Source organism: Leucoraja erinacea, chromosome 10, assembly GCF_028641065.1.
Source record: "Leucoraja erinacea ecotype New England chromosome 10, Leri_hhj_1, whole genome shotgun sequence".
NCBI lineage: Eukaryota > Metazoa > Chordata > Chondrichthyes > Rajiformes > Rajidae > Leucoraja > Leucoraja erinaceus.
The window spans coordinates 810,810-833,204 of record NC_073386.1 but is presented as its reverse complement, the minus strand read 5'-3'; the positions used below and the strand labels follow the sequence as shown (position 1 = coordinate 833,204).

The 22,395-nt window shown below is 46.9% G+C and overlaps 1 protein-coding gene across 1 annotated transcript in view; it reads right to left on the bottom strand.

Annotated features, from left to right (window-relative positions):
• Nucleotides 1-2,881: 2,881 nt before the first annotated feature.
• Nucleotides 2,882-22,395, bottom strand: part of LOC129700692 (di-N-acetylchitobiase-like) — a 50,563-nt gene continuing 31,049 nt past the window's right edge. Inside the window, exons 5-7 of the mRNA XM_055641276.1 lie at nucleotides 18,698-18,795; nucleotides 9,474-9,635; nucleotides 2,882-6,130 (exon numbers count right to left, since the gene is read on the bottom strand). Of these exons, the coding sequence (XP_055497251.1) occupies nucleotides 5,945-6,130; nucleotides 9,474-9,635; nucleotides 18,698-18,795 (446 nt within the window). The 3' untranslated portion in view covers nucleotides 2,882-5,944. The remainder of the gene's footprint in view (nucleotides 6,131-9,473; nucleotides 9,636-18,697; nucleotides 18,796-22,395) is intronic.

Here is a 22,395-nt window from a genome sequence, read left to right as displayed (position 1 = left end):
CCCTTCGAGCCTGCACCACCATTCAATATGATCATGGCTGATCATCCAACTCAGTATCCCGTACCTGCCTTCTCTCCATACCCTCTGATCCCCTTGGCCACAATGGCCACATCTAACTCCCTCTTAAATATAGCCAATGAACTGGCCTCAACTACCCTCTGTGGCAGAGAGTTCCAGAGATTCACCACTCTCTATGTGAAAAAAGTTCTTCTCATCTCGGTTTTAAAGGATTTCCCCCATCCTTAAGCTGTGACCCCTTGTCCTGGAACTTGGAAACAAATAAAACAGAATCTAAAATTAAGAAATCTATCTCTTTTAATGCCAATAGTCAATAACCCGTTGTTTAAACCTTCAATTATAGATAAATCATTTTCACAATGGGAAAGAATGGGAATCAAAACGCTCGGAGACTTGTTGAATTAGGAAAATTATTATCATTTCAACAATTACAACTGAAATATAATTTGAAAAATAATCAATATTTTAAATATCTACAAATCCGTGACTATCTGAAAAAATACACAAAAGGCTATCATAACATGCCCCCAGACTTACTGGATGAAGCCATGAAGACAAAGGCTGAATCAGCAAATCTAATATCATACTTATACAGCATTATTTTAATTATAGCAATACCTAAATCCGATGGTATTAGAAGAGACTGGGAACAAGAACTAGCTATAAAAAAATTCAAAAGAGAGCTGGGATAAACACTTACTATATGTGCATAAATGCTCGATCAACGTACGACATACTCTAATTCAATATAAAACATTACATAGACTATATTATTCAAAAACTAAAATAAATAAACTTTTCCCCAATGTCTCACCCATTTGTGATAAATGTCAGTCACAAGAAGCTACCATAGCGCACTCTTTTGTTTTTTGTATAAAAATCCAAAAATTCTGGAACGAAATATTTGAAATCTTCACAAAATGATTTAAAATAAAACTTGTACCAAAAGCAGAATGGATCATTTTTGGAATAACGGAAGGTAACCCCGAATTAAACGTGTTTCAAAAGAACTTACTTAATTACGGGCTAATACTGGGAAAAAAGCATACACATATTTTGGAAAAATGCACCAATACCAACAATAAAAATGTGGATTTCAAACATGTTCGAAACACTACACTTGGAAGAGATGAGACTCCTCCTAGCAGGCAAAGCAGACCACTTCCAAAAGATGTGGTCTGCATTTATGGAACTATTACAAGCATAAGGTGCAATAGTAATTTAAAATATAAATGGTACCAGGATCTGGTAACGGGGAGTATAAAATAAATGTTTTAAAAACACGGTTGGTATATCCTTTTTTGCGGAGTTTTGTGTTACGATAGAGCGATTGTTTTTTCTTTTTTTTCTTTTCTTTTGTTTAACGAATCTGCTCGAATTCTTTGAGGAAGTAACAACCCGGGTGGATAAAGGGGAACCGGTGGATGTGGTATACTTGGACTTCCAAAAGGCTTTTGACAAGGTGCCACATAAGAGACTATTGCTAAAAATAAAAAATTATGGGATTGGGGGTAATATATTAGCATGGGTAGAGGATTGGCTAACAAATAGGAAGCAGAGAGTGGGGATAAATGGTTCATACTCGGGATGGCAACCGGTAACTAGCGGGGTTCCGCAAGGGTCGGTGCTGGGACCCCAGTTGTTCACAATTTATATAAATGATTTTGAGGAGGGAACCAAGTGTAATATATCAAAATTTGCGGACGATACAAAAATGGGAGGAAAAGTAGGGGATGAGGAGGATAGGAAGAGTCTGCAAAAGGATATAGATAAGCTAGGTGAGTGGGCAACAACTTGGCAGATGAAATTTAATACTAATAAATGTGAAGTCATTCACTTTGGGAAAAAAAATGATAGGGCAAGTTATTTTCTAAATGAGGAGGAGCTGCATTGTAATGCAACGCAAAGGGATCTAGGGGTATTAGTACATGAATCACTGAAAGTTAGTATGCAGGTGCAGCAAGCAATCAGGAAGGCCAATGGAGTTTTGGCCTTTATTGCTAGGGGGATTGAGTATAAAAACACGGAGGTCTTGCTGCAGCTGTACACAGTATTAGTGAGACCACATTTGGAATACTGTGTACAGTTCTGGGGTCCATACTTAAGAAAGGATGTACTAGCCCTGGAGGCAGTGCAGCGAAGGTTTACAAGATTAATTCCTGCAATGAGGGGATTGACATATGAGGAAAGGTTAAGTAGGCTGGAACTCTACTCTTTGGAGTTTAGAAGAATGAGAGGCGATCTCATTGAAACATATAAGATCGTGAGGGGCCTTGATCGGGTGGATGCCCCGAGGATGTTCCCAATGATCGGGGAAACTAGAACTAGGGGACATAGTTGCAGAATAAGGGGGGGCTCTTTTAAAACTGAGATGAGGAAGAACTTCTTCACCCAGAGGGTGGTTAATTTATGGAATTCACTGCCCCAGGGAGCAGTGGAAGCAGAAACTTTAAATATATTTAAGACTAAAATAGATGGTTTTTTAGCTGCCAAGGGGATAAGGGGCTACGGGGAGAGGGCAGGGATATGGACCTAGGTATGGTTAGTATAGTAAGACCTGAGTGATCTCCTGGACAAGTGTCGATCGCCTAGATTGGGGTCGGAGAGGAATTTCCCGAATTTTTTTCCCGAATTGGACCTGGGTTTTTATCCGTTTTTTTGCCTCCCCCAGGAGATCACGAGGTTCTTGGGGTGGAGAGGGGTGATAGCGGTATAAAGGGGAGGGTAGTGTCTTGTGTTCTGTGTCTTGTGTCTACTGTTTGTGGGTAAGTGTGTCTGTTTAGTGTTCAGCCATGAGCGAATGGCGGTGCGGGCTCGATGGACCTGGTGGTCTGCTCTCGCACCTACTTTCTATGTTTCTATGTTTCTAGGGTCTTATTTCCTTTCTTTACTTCCTTCTCTAACTTCTTCCCTAAGGGGCTTTCTTTTCCCAACACTTTCCTGCACCTTCACGATTCTTTCCTTACTTCTTTTATTTCTACCTTTTTTAAAGCTGGAAAAACAAAGTGGTATAACAAATGTAATAAGACATATGTGATGTGTATTACTGTAATTTACTGTACTTCTAATAAAAATAAAAAAATAAAAATTGGTGTAATGTGTTCAAAATTTTTGGTCTTTGTTAGAACTCTAGCAACAGCGTTCTGAACAAGCTGTAGCTGCCTGACAGTTTTTTTCGGAAGACCTGCAAGGAGACCATTACAATAATCTAGCCTACTAGTAATAAAGGCATGTACAAGTTTTTCTAAGTCTTGAGCTGACATGAGTCCTCTTAATCTTGCTACGTTTTTGAGGTGATAGTAGGCCGATTTTGTTACTGATTTGATGTGACTGTCGAAATGTAAATCTGAATCCATAATAACCCCGAGATTTCTGGCTTTGTTTGAAGTTTTCAGGGACAGAGAGTGAAGGTGTTGGGTTACTTTAAGCCTTTCTTTTTTTAGAACCAAAAAGATACAACATCATCTTGTGTTACTGATGGATGGGTAATGTACAGCACACAGATGTATGTCTGGTTAGCTGATTACTAAGTCACTTTAGTTATCATTTATGAGGGGTTATCATAATGATAAAAGGAAGGAATATTAATCCTGGCTAAATTGGACCAGTCAGGACTTCAAAATGGGGTTAAGTTTCAGGGTTTGCTGGGAGATTTGGTTAAATTGGGATTGCTCTCTGCAGAGCTGGGTCAGGATGTGAGAGGTGCCAGAGAGTCTGGAGCTTAGATACAATTTGCAAGCAAAGAATAGGAAACCTTGTCAACGCCCGAGTTGCGGGGTCGAAGAGCTCCTGGAGCGGGGCCTAGCACCGCTGCCCCGCGCGGCTGGAATGGCCGCGGACTCTGCGAGCGCACACCGGGGGTTCCAACATCAAGACCCGGTGTGCGACCTCGCACCACCCGGCGTGGCTTCAATGGCCGCGGGACAATCGCCATCGCCAGCCGGGGGCTATGACTTTGACTCTGACATCGGGGGGGGGGGGGAGAGTGCAGTGGAGAGATAAGTTTTTTTTGGCCTCCATCACAGTTATGTGATGGATGTTTATGTTAAATGTAATTATGTTGTGTCTGGGGTCTATTTGTGTGTTATGTATGGCTGCAGAAACGGCATTTCGTTTGGACCTCCAGGGGTCCAAATGACAAATAAATTGATTCTGATTCTGATTCTGAATCTGATACTAAATGCATAGAATGGACTGGGTAGCTGCAAACCAGACCTACACTTTGTAAATAGCTGGTAAATAATGTTGCAGAATCTGACTCTGATGAATGTTTATTGGATGGGGTGTTAATCCTTGTCTGACAGTTCTGGTAATCAGGATACATTTAGCTAAGTTGACTTCATTCGAAGTCCGTTATGAATACAATGTATTGAACTGTTATATCATTGGGTTAGGGAAATTTCTACTGCAGTGAAGAAAGCGAATGGTATGTTAGCATTCATAGCAAAAGGATTTGAGTATAGGAGCAGGGAGGTTCTACTGCAGTTGTACAGTGTCTTGGAGAGACCATACCTGGAGTGTTGCGTACAGTTTTGGTCTCCTAATCTGAAGAAAGACATTCTTGCCATAGAGGAAGTATAGAGAAGGTTCACCAGACTAATTCCTGGGATGTCAGGACTTTCATATGAAGAAAGACTGGATAGACTCGGCTTGTACTGGTTAGAATTTAAAAGATTGAGAGGGGATCTTATAGAAAGGGGAAACTTACAATTTTTCATACAGAGAGTTGTGAATCTCTGGAATTCTCTGCCACAGAAGGTAGTTGAGGACAGTTCATTGGCTATATTTAAGAGGGAGTTAGATGTGGCCCTTGTGGCTAAAGGGATCAGGGGATATGGAGAGAAGGCAGGTACAGGATACCGAGTTGGATGATCAGCGATGATCATATTGAATGGTGGTGCAGGCTTGAAGGGCCGAATGGCCTACTCCTCCACCTATTTTCTATGTTTCTATGCATTTCATTGTCTCTGTACTGTACACTGCACAATGACAATAAAGTTTGAATCTGAATCTGAATCTGATGTCCGTTATGTATGGTGTTAATCGATATTTGTAATTGGGTGATTAAGAGACAACCCCAATGTGGTTTGTCCCTCAGGTTCGTGGGGCATATAAAAGGCCGTGATCAAGTGGCTCAGGGTCAATCTGCTAGAGGAACGCTCGGGACGGTGTACCCTTCTGGAGTGTCTCTGTCTGCGCAAGGCCTAGAGGGCTTAAACAGATAGACACAGGATCGAACCCTCGTTGCGGATAGGTACAGTGTGTGATCTGTGACGCGCTTTTGGTAAATTAAAGTTTGGTTATTCAAGTGCTTGATTCCGTGTTTTTACTGAAACTAGACTGGGGGATAGCTTAGAAACAAGCAATTATCATGATTAGCGTCACTCTGACAATGGAGGAGATCTAGGATAGAAAGGTCTGTAGGAATGGGAAAGAGAATTAAAGTGTCCAGCAACCAGGAGATCAGGTAGGTTCAGGCAGACTGAGCGAAGGTGGCCAGCAAAAAGATCGCCCAGTCTATGTTTGATCTCGTCAATGTATAAGAGTCCACATCTGGAACAACGGATACAGTAAATGAGATCAGAGGAGGTGCAAGTGAATCTTTGCCTAACCTGAAAGGATTGTAAGGGTCCTTGGACAGAGTCGAGGGAGGAGGTAAAGCGCCAGGTGTTGCATCTCCTGCTGCTGCAGGGGAAGGTTCCTTGGGAGGGGGTGGTTTGGTTGGGAAGGGATGAGTTATATAGTTGTATTGTTTTTATTCAGTGGATAATAATTCCTTGTTTAGACAAAGCACTAATCCCTAGATCTGCATTAATATTTTAATTGTGTGTGTGTTCCGTGTTAGCTCACTCAAAGCCAAGTTTAATTGCAAAGTGTAATGGTCACATTTGATGACAATGAAATGACTGTAAGCTTGGCGTTTCTCTCAGGGAGGGCAGAGAGCGTTCCACATCTCTTCAGTTTTCATCGCAGCAATAGGATCAGAACTGTAGTTGACATAATTTGCATTCCACATGGCAATGCCTCCCAACTTGAACTTCTTCAAGAAAGTCGTCCTCAATGAAATGCTCTCTGGATCGTCGTACCAGACCTCGTGGAATGCCTTACCTATCTGTTGTGGAAGCAAAGAGTGGACTTAGCCTGGTTCAGTGCACTGACTGAGAAACACTGCTGGATTTCTTTAACAAAATAGTGCAGTCCATGACAATAAAAACAAAGTGCTGGAGTAATCAGAGGGTAAGGCAGCATCTCTGGAGAAGGTGGATAGGTGGCATGAAGGATGCAATTGCAGATGCTGGTTTAAACCGAAGATAAACACAAAAAGCTGGAGTGACTCAACGGGTCAGATAGCATATGTGGAGAAAAGGAATAGGTGACATTTGGCGCAGTCTGAAGAAGGGTCTTGACCTGAAATGTCACGTTGTAGCGGCACCTACTGGTGCTCGCAAGTATCGAAACCTGCGGTCGGAATCCGCGCGCACGTGACTCTGGGAGGGGTCGTGGTTTTGCTCGGTTTTCAGGGCGTTTTGAGACCACCGTTGTGGTCAGTTGTGTTTTCAGTGGCAATTGTCAAGACCGTGATCGGTGAATCACACTGTGAATACATTTGATTCAAATCAACCGTTTGTTGTCTTGATTCGCGAAAACGTATTCCTTTTCTCCAGAGATGCTGTCTGAACCTCTGAATTACTCCAGCTTTTTGTGTTTATTTATGGATGGGTGGCATTTTGGTTGTGATAATACCTGCGTCATCTACTTTGCTAATCCGTTCCATATACCTATCACCCTTTGTGTACAATAGTTGGTCTTCAGGTTCCTATTAAATCTCCCCACCCCCTCCACACCTTAAATGAATCAATTAAAAAATCTCAAAAGGACACAAAGTGCCCTATTCAAAGTGTCTGAAAAATGTCACCTATCCATTTTCTCCAGATATGCAGCCTGACCCACTGAGTTACTCCACACTGTACCCTTACTTGTAAACAGTATCTGCACTTTTTACATCTTATTTTGTAAAGCGTGGAAACAGTATCTGCCCCAGTTTGCCTACCAGCCAACTGTTTTTCACATCTTCAAAAGCGTAGATCCCCCCTCATGACCGAGTGACATCTCTCAGTTTGGCACACAAGTGACCGGGGAAACACGCACTTTCCCACCCGTTGCCCATGGAAAACGGCCGAGCCAAATTTTCTGGTCGGGGTGACCGTGAGCACAGCGACAATAGGCAAAAAAAAAGATAGAAAGTTAACCAAGAGGGAACTGAAGGTAGAAAGCGGCGGAAGTCCCCCTGACAATTGCGTGGTGATTTTAAGATCCAAAATATCGGGAATTATCGCGTTTGCTCGCTGAATTTCATCAAAAGTAAGGCATTATTAACTTACTTTTGATGAAATTCAGCGAGCAAACGCGATAATTCCCGATATTTTGGATCTTAAAATCACCACGGCAATTGTCAGCTGTTCACTTCCGCCGCTTTCTACCTTCAGTTCCCTCTTGTAATTACCTCACTTTCTATCTTTTTTTTTTGCCTGAAAATTTAGGTCGCTGTGCTTCACGGTCACCCCGACTAGCACAGAAAATTTCAGCTCAAAAATCGGCCGTTTTCCATGTTTTTAACGGGTGGGAAAGTGCGTGTTTCCCCATTCACTTACATGTACCAAACTGAGAGATGTCCTCCAGTTAAAATTTTCGGTCACGTGAGGGGGGGATCTACGCTCATTTGACCTTTGGTGAAATCACCCTATAGTCCCACATGCCCGCATTTGGTCCATATCCCTCCAAATATGTTCTATCCATGTATCTGACTGTTTCTTAAATGTTGCGATACTCCCTCCTCTGGAAGCGTGTTCCATAACTTATCTTTGAAATAAAGATTAGAATATAAATGTCTGACAGAATATTTATTCTCTTATAATCCAGATAATGCGTATGTATTTATACATCATACTCTATTTAAAATGTTCAGAGTGCAGAAAATAGGTCTCAGCATTGTAGTGCATCAGTTCCAGAGACAAAGTCCAATGTCTGCAATGGGGTAGAGGTGAATTGGACAGTTCTCTAGCTTATGGAAGGATCGTTCAGAAAACCGATAATAGAGGGGAAGTAGCTGTTCCTGAGTCTGGTGGTGCGCAGTTTCACGCTTCTGTATCTTCTGCTGGAATGGGCAGGGCGAGGAAGGAATGACCAGGGTAGGACAAGTCTTTGATTATGTTGGCTGCTTTTCTGAGGCAGTGTGAAGTGTGGATTAGTTTAGTTTATTGTCACATGTATCGAGGTACAATGAAAAGCGTTTGTTGGGTGCTAACCAGTCAGCGGAAACACAATACATGATTACTCTCAAGCTATTTACAGTGTACAGATACATGTAGCCGGTAGGCGGCGCGACTCTCGTCAGCAGTGGCCTCTGCAGCCCGTCCGCGTTTTTATTATTTTTTGTCTATGTTTCTATGAAGTTTTTGTTATTTTTTGTTCGGGTGTGTGTGTGGGGGGGGGTGGGGTGGGGTGGGAGGGAGGGGGGGGTAACTTTTAAATCACTCCCTGCACGGGAGAACCGACCTTTTCTGTCGGGTCTCCGTTGTCGTTGGGGCTGCAACGAGGAGCGGCCTCCAACAGAAGACCGGGGACTCTGGTGCCGACGACTCACCTCACCGTCGCGGAGCTGGCCGAGTCCGGAGTGGGTGGAGCGGTGGTGGAGCGCTGATGCTGCTGCGGCCCGACCTCCGGAGATTCGGAGGCTGCAACGGCGGGTCTGGCGGACGGCGGCACCGGGAGCCCGCGGGTCCCTGGGGGGGGAGACCGCTTTTCAGGGCTCCTGCAACGGCGACTTCTCCCGCCCGAGTTGCGGGGTTGAAGAGCTCCTGGAGCAGGGCCTGACATCACCGCCCCGCGCGGCTTGGAATGGCCGCGGGACTCAGCGAGCGCACGCCGGGGGTTCTAACACCAAGACCCGGTGTGCGACCTCGCACCACCCGGCGTGGCTTTAATAGCCGCGGGACAATCGCTATCGCCAGCCGGGGGCTTTGACTTTGACTCTGACATCGGGGGGGGGGGGGGGGGGAGAGGGCAGTGGAGAGATAAGTTTTTTTTTGGCCTTCCATCACAGCGATGTGATGGATGTTTATGTAAATTATGTTGTGTCTTGGGTCTATTTGTTTGTAATGTATGGCTGCAGAAACAGCATTTTGTTTGGACCTCAAGGGGTCCAAATGACAATTAAATTGAATCTTGAATCTTGAATCTTGATAAAATACAAACGGTGTCAATGGTGGGGAGTGTGGTCTGTGTGATGGACTGGGCTACATCCACAATTCTCTGCAATTCTTTGCGGACTTGGGCAGGTCCGTTCATCAGCTCAATTGGGAAGTGAATTGACTTGTTAAACACGATAATGTTTCCATAATATAAAACATATTTGGATGTACTGACCGTAGCTGTGTATTCTCCAGTGGACTTACCTTGTAGACAAAAAATGGGGCTTTCAGGTCGTCATCCCAAATCCTACCGGATATTGACTTGGACAAAAGTTGCATGATCATTTTGTACGGGATCTTGGGATTTCTGCGACCACTGCACGGCGGTCCATTAAAAGCTAAATTCTCTAATTCGCATCTACCTGCCTGAAAATTATAAATGAATGAGAAAGTAGAAAGGGTGGCACGGTGACACAACAGTAGAGTTGCTGCCTCACAACACCAGACACCGGGTTCGTCCTGACTACGGGTGCTGTCTGCATGGAGTTTGTACGTTCTCTCTGTAAACGTGTGGGCTTTCTCCGGGTGATTCGGGTTCTTCCCACGTTCCAGGTTCATTGGCTTGATATAATTGTAGATAACGCTAGTGTGTGTAGGATAGTGTTAGTGTGCGGGGATTGCTGGTCAGTGGGCCAAAGGGCCTGTTTCCGCGCTGTATCTCTAATTAAACTAAACGTAAAAATGTTTGCTTTGGTAATTTAGAGTTACTGTCTGCCCTCTGGTCTTTGACAACTCCAACCAAAGAGAAAGATTCTGACTGAATGCACTGTCACATTTACTGATCACAATATTGCCTCTCCAACTCTGGTGAAGCCACAGGTAGATTGGATGACTACGTAGTTGGGGTGCCCCTTACATTTACACTACCCTCTCCTTCAGTCACATTAGTTTTAGTTTTTACTAGACCAAGTGCAGACCCGTTGGGTCTGTTTCCCTAACGGCGTTTGCGGGGGGGGGGGGGGGGGGTGCTGCGGCATCACACTCACATTAACCACCCCCAAAACACACAGGTGGGAGGAGGGGAGGTGAGAAGAGGGGAGGGAGGGGAGAGGAGGAGGAGGAAATGGGACAGATTTGGGAGGGAAAGGAGAGCGGGGTAGGAGGTGAGAGAGGGGGAAGGGGAGAGAGAGACGTGGGGGAGGGGGGGGGATGGGGAGGGAGGGGAAGATGGAGGGAGTGGGAGAGGGGTGGGGGAGAGAAGGGAAGGAGTGGGGAGAGAGGAGGGGGAAGGGAGAGAGAAGAGGAAGAGTGGGAAGGGAGGAGGAGAGGGGTAGGGGGAGTGATGGAAGAGGGACAGAGGGGTAGGGGGAAGGGGGCGGGGGGAGAGAGGGAAGGTGGTGGGGTAGAGAGGGAAGGGGGGGGGGTGTGAGAGAGAGGGAAGGGGGTGGGTGAGAGAGGGATGAGGAGAGGGAGGGGGGAAAGGAGTGGGGAGGGGGAGGGAGGGGGGGTAGGGGGTAGCGGGAGTGCTGTAAGGGGGACGGGGGAGTGGTGGAAGATGAACAGGAGTAGGGGAAGGGGTGGGGGAGAGGGGACGGGAGGGGGGGACAGAGGGGTGGAGGCAGGAAGAGGGGTGGGGTAAGGGGAGAGAAGTGGAAGAGTGGGGAGGGAGGGGTAGGGGGAGTGGTGGAAGAGTGACATGGCGGTATGGGGGAAGGGGCGGGGGGGAGAGGGAAGGTGGTGGGGTAGAGAGGGAAGGGGGGGGGGGAGAGAGGGATGGGTGGGAGAGGGAGAGGGGTGAGGAGAGGGAAACATAGAAATTAAGTGCAGGAGTAGGCCATTCGGCCCTACGAGCCTGCACCACCATTCAATATGATCACGGCTGATCATCCAACTCAGTATCCTGTACCTGCCTTCTCTCCATACCCCCTGATCCCTCTAGCCACAAGGGCCAGATCTAACTCCCTCTTAAATATAGGCAATGAACTGGCCTCAACTACCTTCTGTGCCAGTGAATTCCAGAGATTCACCACTCTCTGTGTGAAAAATGATTTTCTCATCTCGGTCCTAAAAGATTTACCCCTTATCATTAAACTGTGACCCCTTGTTCTGGACTTCCCCAACATATAATAACCATATAACCATATAACACTTCACAGCACGGAAACAGGTCATCTCGACCCTTCTAGTCCGTGCCGAACACACATTCTCCCCTAGTCCCATATACCTGCGCTCAGACCATAACCTTCCATTCCCTTCCCGTCCATATAACTATCCAATTTATTTTTAAATGATAAAAACGAACCTGCCTCCACCACCTTCACTGGAAGCTCATTCCACACAGCCACCACTCTGAGTAAAGAAGTTCCCCCTCATGTCACCCCTAAACTTCAGTTCCTTAATTCTCAAGTCATGTCCCCTTGTTTGAATCTTCCCTACTCTCAGTGGGAAAAACGTTTCCACGTCAACTCTGTCTATCCCTCTCATCATTTAAAAAACCTCTATCAAGTCCCCCCTTAACCTTCTGCGCTCCAAAGAATAAAGCCCTAACTTGTTCAACCTTTCTCTGTAACTTAGTTGCTGAAACCCAGGCAACATTCTAGTAAATCTCCTCTGTACTCTCTCTATTTTGTTGACATCCTTCCTATAATTAGGCGACCAAAATTGTACACCATACTCCAGAATTGGCCTCACCAATGCCTTGTACAATTTTAACATTACATCCCAACTTCTATACTCAATGCTCTGATTTATAAAGGCCAGCACACCAAAAGCTTTCTTTACCACCCTATCTACATGAGATTCCACTTTCAGGGAACTGTGCAGTTATTCCCAGATCCCTCGGTTCACCTACATTCTTCAATTCCCTACCATTTACCATGTACGTCCTATTTTGATTTGTCCTGCCAAGATGTAGCACCTCACACTTATCAGTATTAAACTCCACCTGCCATCTTTCAGCCCACTCTTCCAACTGGCATAAATCTCTCTGTAGACTTTGAAACTCTACTTCATTACCCACAACCCCACCTATCATCTGCATACTTACTAATCCAATTTACCACACCATCATCCAGATCATTGATGTACATGACAAACAACAGTGGACCCAACACAGATCCCTGTGGCACCCCACTCGTCACTGGCCTCCAACCTGACAAACAACCATCCACCATTACTCTCTGGCATCTCCCATTCAGCCACTGTTGAATCCATCTTGCTACTCCACCATTAATACCCAACCATTGAACCTTCTTAACCAACCTTCCATGAGGAACCTTGTCAAAGGCCGTACTGAAGTCCATATACACAACATCCACTGCTTTACCCTCATCAATTTCCCGAGTAACATCTTCAAAAAATTCAAGAAGATTAGTCAAACATGACCTTCCAGGCACAAATCCATGTTGACTGTTCCTAATCAGACCCTGTTTATCCAGATGCTTATATATATTATCTCTAAGTATACTTTACATTAATTTGCCCACCACTGACGTCAAACTAACAGGTCTATAATTGCTAGGTTTACTTTTAGACCCCTTTTTAAACAATGGAACAACATGCGCAGTACGCCAATCCCCCGGCACTATTCCCGTTTCTAATGACACTTGAAATATTTCTGCCATAGCCCCTGTTATTTCTACACTAACTTCCCTCAATGTCCTAGGGAATATCCTGTCCGAACCTGGAGACTTATCCGTTTTTATATTTCTCAAAAGTGTCAGCACTTCCTCTTCTTCGAATCTCAGTTTCCATAGCTACTCTACTTGTTTCCCTTACCTCACATAATTCAATATCCTTCTCCTTGGTGAATACCGAAGAAAAGAAACTGTTCAATATCTCCCCCATCTCTTTTGGCTCTGCAGATAGTTGTCCACTCTGACTCTCTAATGGACCAATTTTATCCCTCGTTATCCTTTTGCTATTAATATAGCGGTAGAAACCCTTCGGATTTACTTTTACCTTACTTGTCAAAGCAACCTCATATCTTCTTTTAGCTTTTCTAATTTCTTTCTTAAGATTCTTTTTTACATTCTTTATACTCCTCAAGCACCTCATTTACTCCATTCTGCCTATAATTATTGTAGATCTCCCTCTTTTTCCGAACCAAGTGTCCAATTTCCCTTGAAAACCATGGCTCTTTACAATTTTTACGATTTCCTTTCAACCGAACAGCGACATAAAGATTCTGTACTCTTAAAATTTCACCTTTAAATGTACTCCATTTCTCTTCCACATCTTTCCCATTTTAAGAGTACAGAATCTTTATGTCGCTGTTAAGTTTCTATAAGATACCCCTTCAATCTTCTAAAATCTAGCGAGTACAAGCCAAGTCTATCCAGTCTTTCTTCATATGAAAGTCCTGACATCCCAGGAATCAGTCTGGTGAACCTTCTCTGTACTCCCTCTATGGCAGCAAAGTCTTTGAGCATTGGGCATTGTGACATCACACAATGGAACGTTCACCAGGGGCTGGGGCTGATTCTATGGGTGAGATGCCAGTATTTTTTGAAATATTGGGGGGGGGGGGGGGGGGGGGGGCTGCGGTATCACACTCACATTAACCACCCCCCAAACACACAGGTGGGGGGAGTGGGGTGAGAAGAGGGGAGGGAGGGGAGAGGAGGAGGAAGAAACGGGACAGATTTGGGAGAGAAAGGAAAGCGGGGTAGGGGGTGAGAGAGGGGGATGGGGAGAGAGATGTGGGGGGGGGGGGGGGGATGGGGAGGGAGGGGAAGAGGGAGGGAGGGGGAGAGGGGGTGGGGGAGAGAGGGGAAAGAGTGGGGAGGGAGAGAGTGGAGGGGGTGGGGGGAGAGAAGTGGAAGAGTGGCGAGGGAGGAGGAGAGGGGTAGGGGGAGTGATGGAAGACGGACAGAGGGATAGGGGAAGGGGGGCGGGGGGAGGGAGGGAAGGGGGTGGAGGAGAGAGGGATGGGAGTGGGAGAGGGGTGAGGAGAGGGAGGGGGGAGGATAGAAGTGGGAGAGGTGGAAGTGTGGGGAGGGAGGGAGAGGTAGAGGGGTAGCAGGAGTGGTGGAAGAGGGACGGGGGAGTGGTGGAAGAGGAACAGAGGGGTAAGAGGAAGGGGTGGGGGAGAGAGGGAAAGGGAGGTGAAGAGAGAGGGGGGGGGAGGGAGAGGGGTGGGGTAAGGGGAGATAAGTGGAAGAGTGGGGAGGGAGGGAGGGGTAGGAGGAGTGGTGAAAGAGGGACAGAGTGGTAGGGGAAGGGGGCGTGGGGAGAGAGGGAAGGGGGGGGGGTAGAGAGGGGGAAGGGGGTGGGGGGGGAGAGAGGGATGGGTGGAAGAGGGAGAGGTGACGAGAGAAAAACATAAAAATTAAGTGCAGGAGTAGGCCATTCGGCCCTTTGAGCCTGCACCACCATTCAATATGATCATGGCTGATCATCCAACTCAGTATCCCGTACCTGGCTTCTCTCCATACCCCCTGATCCCCTTAGCCACAAGGGCCACATCTAACTCCCTCTTAAATATAGCCAATGAACTGGCCTCAACTACCCTCTGTGGCAGAGAGTTCCAGAGATTCACCACTCTCTGCGTGAAAAAAAGTTCTTCTCATCTCGGTAATCCTTAAACTGTGACCCCCTGTTCTGGACTTCCCCAACATCTGGAACAATCTTCCTGCATCTAGCCTGTCCAACCCCTTAAGAATTTTGTAAGTTTCTATAAGATCCCCCCTCAATCTTCTAAAATCTGGTGAGTACAAGGCGAGTCTATCCAGTCTTTCTTCATTTGAAAGTCCTGACATCCCAGGAATCAGTCTGGTGAACCTTCTCTGTACTCCCTCTATGGCAACAATGTATTAGAGCATTGGGCATTGTGACATCACACAATGGAACGTTCCCCATTGCCTGGGGCTCCTGCAAAGGCATATGTAAATGAATCCATTACGATTGGACATCTGTGAGCATCGGGCATTGTGACATCACACGATGGAACGTTCACCAGGGGCTGGGGCTGGTGCTGCTTCTATGGGTGAGAAGCCAGTTTATTTTTGAAATATTGGGGGTGGGGGGGGGGGTAGGATTTGATTTAAAACGTGTACTTAAACACGACAAAATGTAATGAGGAGTGGATACTTAGAAAGAAAAGTGAAATCTCTACCGAAATGGAAAAGATTTTGGCGATTCTTCGTCTGGTTTCGGAGTTGCAGTGAATCAAAGGAAGAAATGCAGCCGTCAGCCGTACATGTAAATGGATCCATTCCGATTGGACCTCTGCGAGCATCGGGCATTGTGATTGGACATCTGCGAGCATTGGGCATTGTGACATCACACGATGGAAACAAATCAAAAGGCAGAAAGGCAGCCGGACGGACCGCAGGCGACAGGCACAGACTTTTATATATTAGATAGATAGAGATACAGTGAGAAACAGGCCCTTCGGCCCACTGAATCCGTGCTGAACTGTGATCACCTGCAGTTCCATCCTACACAATAGGGACAATTTACAGAAGCCAATTAACCTGTAAACCTGTACGCATTTGGAGTGTGGGAGGAAGCCAGAGCACGCGGAGGAATCCCATGCGGTAATAGAAAGAACGTACAGATGCCGTACATACAGCATCCATAGTCAGGATCGAACCCGGGTCCCTGGCATGGTAAGGCAGCAACTCTACCGTTGCAACACCATGCCAAATTGTTAATTTAAATCTCCACCTCAGCCCAGTTCCCATCTCTATCTTTGGGCTCTTACTTTCTTCAAGATGAACTGGCGGCTGGCACCTCATCTGCTGATGCCTTGAGACAGTGGCACTACCCACCTCATCTGCTGATACCTTGAGACAGCGGCACTACCAGCTGTGCCATTATGCTACCCACTGTATAATCTATCTATATTTAAAACTCTGTGTGTGTGTGTGTGTGTGTGTGTTTCTGCCCGTCTTGTGGGTGCCAGATTCGGCCTTTGATTCCATGCTACGCCAGCACTCCGTCATTAAACTCCGTCATTTTTTCAATGTCGCTAGCTCATTCATTTTACATCCGATTTTGCACTTTTTATCTACCCTATTTAAAAAATAAAACATACCCACCCCCCCCCCGCACTGCCACACAGACGTCGCCATTTTTCACAGCCGCTGCCAATGCCCGCCAGCAGTCTCTCTGTCTCTGCCCTCTCTCTCTCTCTCCCTCTTCCCCTCTCTCTGTCCCTCTCCCTTTCCAGAGACTGCCGCCGCGGGCAAAGCCCAGTTCGACGACCGCCCACCCGCCGCCTCACTCGGCATCCTTAGGTCAATCCCCGCCCGTGGACCCCCTCCAGTCCATGCCTGGAACCGCTACAATAAGCACTGCTGGACTCCAGCCCGCCCGCCTGCCCGTACACTCCAACCCCCCCCCCCCCCCCCCCCCCAATTCTCAAAATGCTCTACAGATCGGGAGGTTACCGGAGGTCACAACAAGGAAGGTAGTTAGTGTGTGTGCGGGGGGGTAGTTAGCGTGTGTGTGTGGGGGTGGTTAATGTGTGTGATGCCCAATGCCACCCACCCCCCCCTCAACTGCACGTATGGGGAACAGACCCAACGGGTCTGCACTTGGTCTAGTACTAAAATAAAATCCAAATGTAAAACGTTATTGAAATAATCTAGAATAAATCCAACCAAAGGTTCATATAATGAGAAGTAGTTCAGTATAAAATGATGAGGGGTGGCACGGTGGAGCAGGGGTAGAGTTGCTGCCTCACTCCACCAGAGACCAGGGTCCGATCCTGACTACGGGTGTTGCCTGTACGGAGTTTGTACGCACTCCCTGTGACCACAAGGGTTTCCTCCAGGTGCTCCGGTTTCCATCCACACTTCAAAGTCATGCAGGTTTGGAGGTTAATTGAAGCAAAGAAGTGGAAGCCAAATAACCGAACGGAAACGAGGCCGAAACGGCAAATAACCGAAAGCTTACGAAGCCGAAACGCCAGCTAACCGAAAGGGTGGGACACCTAAAAGCAAACTCACCAAAAGGCCTCTCTGCCGAAACGCCAACTCACCGAAAGGCTGTGTTGCCTACAAGCCAACTCACCGAATGGCCCCTCTGCCGAAAAGTCAAATAATGGACATGATGTTGCTGCGGGGGGTGGGGGGGGGGGGTCCTTGTCAGCGATTGGTCCAGACCCCCGCGTCCATCACATCACTGACTGATGGAGACGGGAGGGTGGGGGTCATTTTCCCATACAAGCCATAGGTGACTGGGCACTCTGAACCCGAGCACCAAGTTGTAAGCAGCTGAAGGAGCGCATCCCTCGGGACAGCTCCCACTCTCCCACGGCCATGGCCGCCCTCCGCCTCGTCTCCCCTGTGCGGCCGCACTGTGACGCGCTGTGTATCGAGGGGGTCGGGGGGTGAATCACCCTGGTGTGGGTGTTGGGGTCCTATGGCAGTGCATTGCAGACAGTGACTCTGGGTAGGCGGAGGGACCAGCCTGTACACAGCTCGTCACAGTTCGGCCTCATGGGGGAGACGAGGCGGAGGGTGGCCGTGGGAGAGTGGGGGCTGCCCCGAGGGATGCGCTCCTTCGGCAGCTTACAACTTGGTGCTCGAGTTCAGAGTGCCCAGTCACCTATGGCTTGTGTGGGGAAAATACCCCCACCCTCCCGTCTCCATCGGCCAGTGATGTGATGGACGCGGGGGTCTGGATCAATCGCTGACAAGTCTCCACCGTACCCCAGCGACGTAATGTCCGTTATTTGACTTTTCTGCACAGCAGCCATTCGGTGAGTTGGCTTGTAGGCGACACAGCCTTTCGGTGAGTGGCCTACAAGCCACTTCAGCAGAGCGGTGAGTTTGCTTTTCGGCGTCCCACCCTTTCAGTTAGTTGGCGTTTTGGCTTCGTACGCTTTCGGTTATTTGGTGTTTTGGCTTAGTTTCCGTTCGGTTATTTGGCTTTGGCTTCTTTGCTTCAGCTTCTCATCCTTCGACGTCACGTCCAGGTACCAATCTACATAGTTCCACCTGCTTACGTTTGACCCATATCCCTCTAAACCTGCCCTATCTACGTAGTTGTTAGTACCTATCTCAACTACCTCCTGGCAGCTCATTCCACACACCCACGTGTGAAAATGTTGGGTCTCAGTTTCCTAGTAAATCTTCCCCCTCTCACATTAACCCTACTTCTGGTCCAAGATTCATCTACCTTGGGCTCTGTGTGTTCACCCGATCTATTCTCCTCATGATTTTGTCCACCTCTATAAGATTACCTGTATGCCTCCTGCTGTCCAAGGAATAAAGTCCGAGTCTGTAAAACCTCTCCCTAGTTTAGTTTCAGTTTAGTTTATTGTCACGTGTACAGAGGTTCAGTGAAATACTTTTGTTGTGTGCTAACCTGTCTACGGAAAGACAATACACGATTACAATCGGGCCATTTACAGTGTATAGATAAATGATAAGTGAATAACGTTTAGTGGAAGGTAAAGCCAGTAAAGTCTGATCAAAGATTGCTGAGGCCCTATTGCTCAGGCCCTCGAGTCTTGGCAGCGTCCTGCAACAACTTACCTCAATAAAGCGTTTGCAAGTATAATCGTAACCGAACCATGGAACGGTCAATATTATCTTCTTGGAATTAACGCCCTTTTTGATATAACTGTAGATTCCTGAAAGGGGCAGAAAATAATGACAGCATTAATCTTTGAACTGGGCAAGTGAAGCGTAATATCAATTGGTGTTCTATCCAGTGCCTCGCGGGACTTGCTTTCACAGAGGCCCGGGGAGCCGTTGGTGAGAGGAGGAGTTACCCAAATCTGCAGCGTTCCATCTCACTTCCAGAGAAGGGGTCTGGTGGAAGCTCTGATTGGTGGAAGAGGACCAGAGGAAGCAGCTGATTGGGTGCAACCCCAGGTTTACATTTCTGCTTTCAGGTTAAGGGTTCTGTGAGTTAAGGGTTTTGTGAGTTAAGGGTTCAGTGTGAGTCAAGGGTTCAGTGAGTCAAGGGTTCTGTGAGTCAAGGGTTCTGTGAGTCAAGGGTTCTGTGAGTCAAGGGTTCTGTGAGTCAAGGGTTCTGTGAGTCAAGGGTTCTGTGAGTCAAGGGTTCTGTGAGTCAAGGGTTCTGTGAGTTAAGGGTACAGTATTTATTAGTAAAGGTACAGTTTAAAGGATAAAGATTTTTATAGTGTGAGGGAGTTGATTTAATTTGGGAGTAAGCTATGTCAGTGGAGATTGGCCCCGTGGTTTGCTCAGCCTGCAACATGTGGGAGATCAGGGATCCCTGGTGACTACGTTTGCCTGGTCGGTGTCCCTGGTGACTACGTTTGCAGGAAGTGTGTCCAGCTGCAGCTCCTGGCAGACCGCATTGAATGATTGGAGCAGTGGTTGGATTCATACTGGAGCATCCATAATGCTGAGAAAGTCGTGAATAGCACGTACAGTGAGTTGGTCACACCGCAGGTAAAAGGTAAGAGGACAGAAAGGGAACGGGTGGCCAATAGCCAGCAAAGCAGTAGGCAGGTAGTGCAGGAGTCCCCTGCGGTCATCTCCCTCCTAAACGGGTATACCATTTTGGATACTGTTGGGGCAGATGGCTCATCAGGGGAATGCAGCAGCAGCCAAGTTCATGGCACCATGGGTGGCTCTGCGGCACAGGAGGGGAGAAAAAAGAGTGGAAGTGCAATAGTAATGATTCAATTGTCAGGGGAATAGATAGGCGTTTCTGCGGCCGCAAACGAGACTCCAGGATGGTATGTTGCCTACCTGGTGCAAGGGTCAGGGTTGTCACTGAACGGCTGTAGAACATTCTGGAGGGGGAGGGTGAACAGCCTGTTGTCGTGGTGCATATTGGCACCAACGATATAGGTAAAAAAAGGGATGAGGTCCAACAAGGTGAATTTAGGGAGCTAGGAGATACACTTAAAAGTAGGACCTCAAAGGTAATAATCTCTGGATTACTACCAGTGCCACGGACTAGTCAGAGTAGAAATAGGAGGATATTGCAGATGAATACGTGGCTTGAAAAATGGTGCAAAGGGGAGGGATTCAAATTTTTAGAGCATTGGAACCAGTTCTGGGGGAGGTGGGACCAGTACAAACAGGATGCTCTGCACCTGGGCTGGAATGGAACCAGTCCTTGGGGGAGTGTTTACTAGTGCTGTCGGGGAGGATTTAAACTAATGTGGCAGGGGGATGGGTGCAAGAGCAGAGAGGCAGAGGGATGTAAAATGAGGGTAGAAGCAATAGGTAGCAAGATGAAAAGTAAAAGTGGCAGGCAGGCAAATCCAGGGCAAAAATCAAAAATGGCCACTTTTCAACATAATTGTATAAGGGGTAAGAGTGTTGTAAAAACAAGCCTGAAGGCTTTGTATCTTAATGCAAGGAGCATTCGTAATAAAGTGGATGAGTTGAATGTGCAGATAGTTATTAATGAATGGTCATTTTCAGAATGGCAGGCAGTGACTAGTGGGGTACCGCAAGGCCCAGTGCTGGGACCCCAGCTATTTACAATATATACTAATGATCTGATGAGGGAATTGAATGCAACATCTCCAAGTTTGTGGATGACACAAAGCTGGGGGGGGGCAGTGTTAGCTGTGAGGAGGATGCTAGGAGGCTGCAAGGCGATTTGTATAGTTTGGGTGAGTGGGCAAATGCATGGCAGATGCAGTATAATGTGGATAAATGTAAGGTTATCCACTTTGGTGGCAAAAACAGGAAAGTAGACTATTATCTGAATGGTGGCCGATTAGGAAAGGGGTAGATGCAACGAGACCTGGGTGTCATGGTACACCAGTCATTGAAAGTAGGCATGCATGTGCAGCAGGCAGTGAAGAAAGTGAATGGTATGCTAGCATTCATAGCAAAAGGATTTGAGTATAGGAGCAGGGAGGTTCTACTGCAGTTGGACAGGGTCTTGGTGAGACCACACCTGGAATATTGCATACAGTTTTGGTCTCCTAATCTGAGGAAATACATTCTTGCCATAGAGGGAGTACAGAGAAGGTTCACCAGACTGATTCCTGGGATGTCAGGACTTTCATATGAAGAAAGACTGGATAGACTCGGCTTGTACTCACTAGAATTTAGAAGATTGAGGCAGGATCATATAGAAACATACAAAATTCTTAAGGGGTTGGACAGGCTAGATGCAGGAAGATTGTTCACGATGTTGGGGAAGTCCAGAACAAGGGGTCACAGTTTAAGGATAAGGGGGAAGTCTTTTAGGACCGAGATGAGAACAACATTTTTCACACAGAGAGTTGTGAATCTGTGGAATTCTCTGCCACAGAAGGTAGTTGAGGCCAGTTCATTGGCTATATTTAAGAGAGTTAGATGTGGCCCTTGAGGCTAAAGGGGTCAGGGGGTATGGAGAGAAGGCAGGTATAGGATACTGAGTTGGATGATCAGCCATGATCATATTGAACGGCTGTGCAGTCTAGAAGGGCCGAATGGCCTACCTGCACCTATTTTCTACGTTTCTATCCATCTTAAACTTGTTATACCAAGCACATGATCAGTCTAGCGACATCCTAGACTGATTTGGCATCGATCACTTCCTTCAACCTTGAGAAAATATAAGAAATATACCCTTCTTGTACTTGTACCTCAACCGCCTCTACCTCATTGTCGCTTTGCTGTCCATGATGAGACAGACGGTGACTGTAGATGTGATCAAGGCAGTTTCTGAGAAAGCACTTGCTATAAAACCACCAACGCTGCCAATAAAATTATAGACAAAAGGTGATTATCACCCCCCGCCACCAAGATCCAGCAATTGCTGCAAAAATGGCCTCAGATGGATGACTAATCGTCAACTAATCCTAGACTTTGCTCTGTCCCTTTGCTCAGGCATCATGGCCAGCTGGGGACGAAACTGAATATGCGGAGAGCGCCGCATCCATGTTGAGCGCTGAAAAATGCAAATAAAAATCCCGCGGGCTTGGTTAATCGTGTAGGCCTGGTGCTCCAACCAGCCTCAGTGTAGCGATATCTGCCACTCCATTGGTAGAGATGATATGTGCAGGTAAACGGGAGCCTTACCCACAAAGGGTGTATTTACCACACCCACCGCAGCCTTGAAATTCACGTGCAAACCTTACCCAAGTCTTCTCCAAAAAGATACCAGCAGACTACACATGCCAACCTAGCACCAAATTAGCATAAATTGGGTTCGCCCCAGGCCTATACCCTTCTAACATAATTGAGTTCAGGCTGCGCATTACACAAACGTACTAAGGTGTCTACAGAAATTCAGACCGCTGAAATCC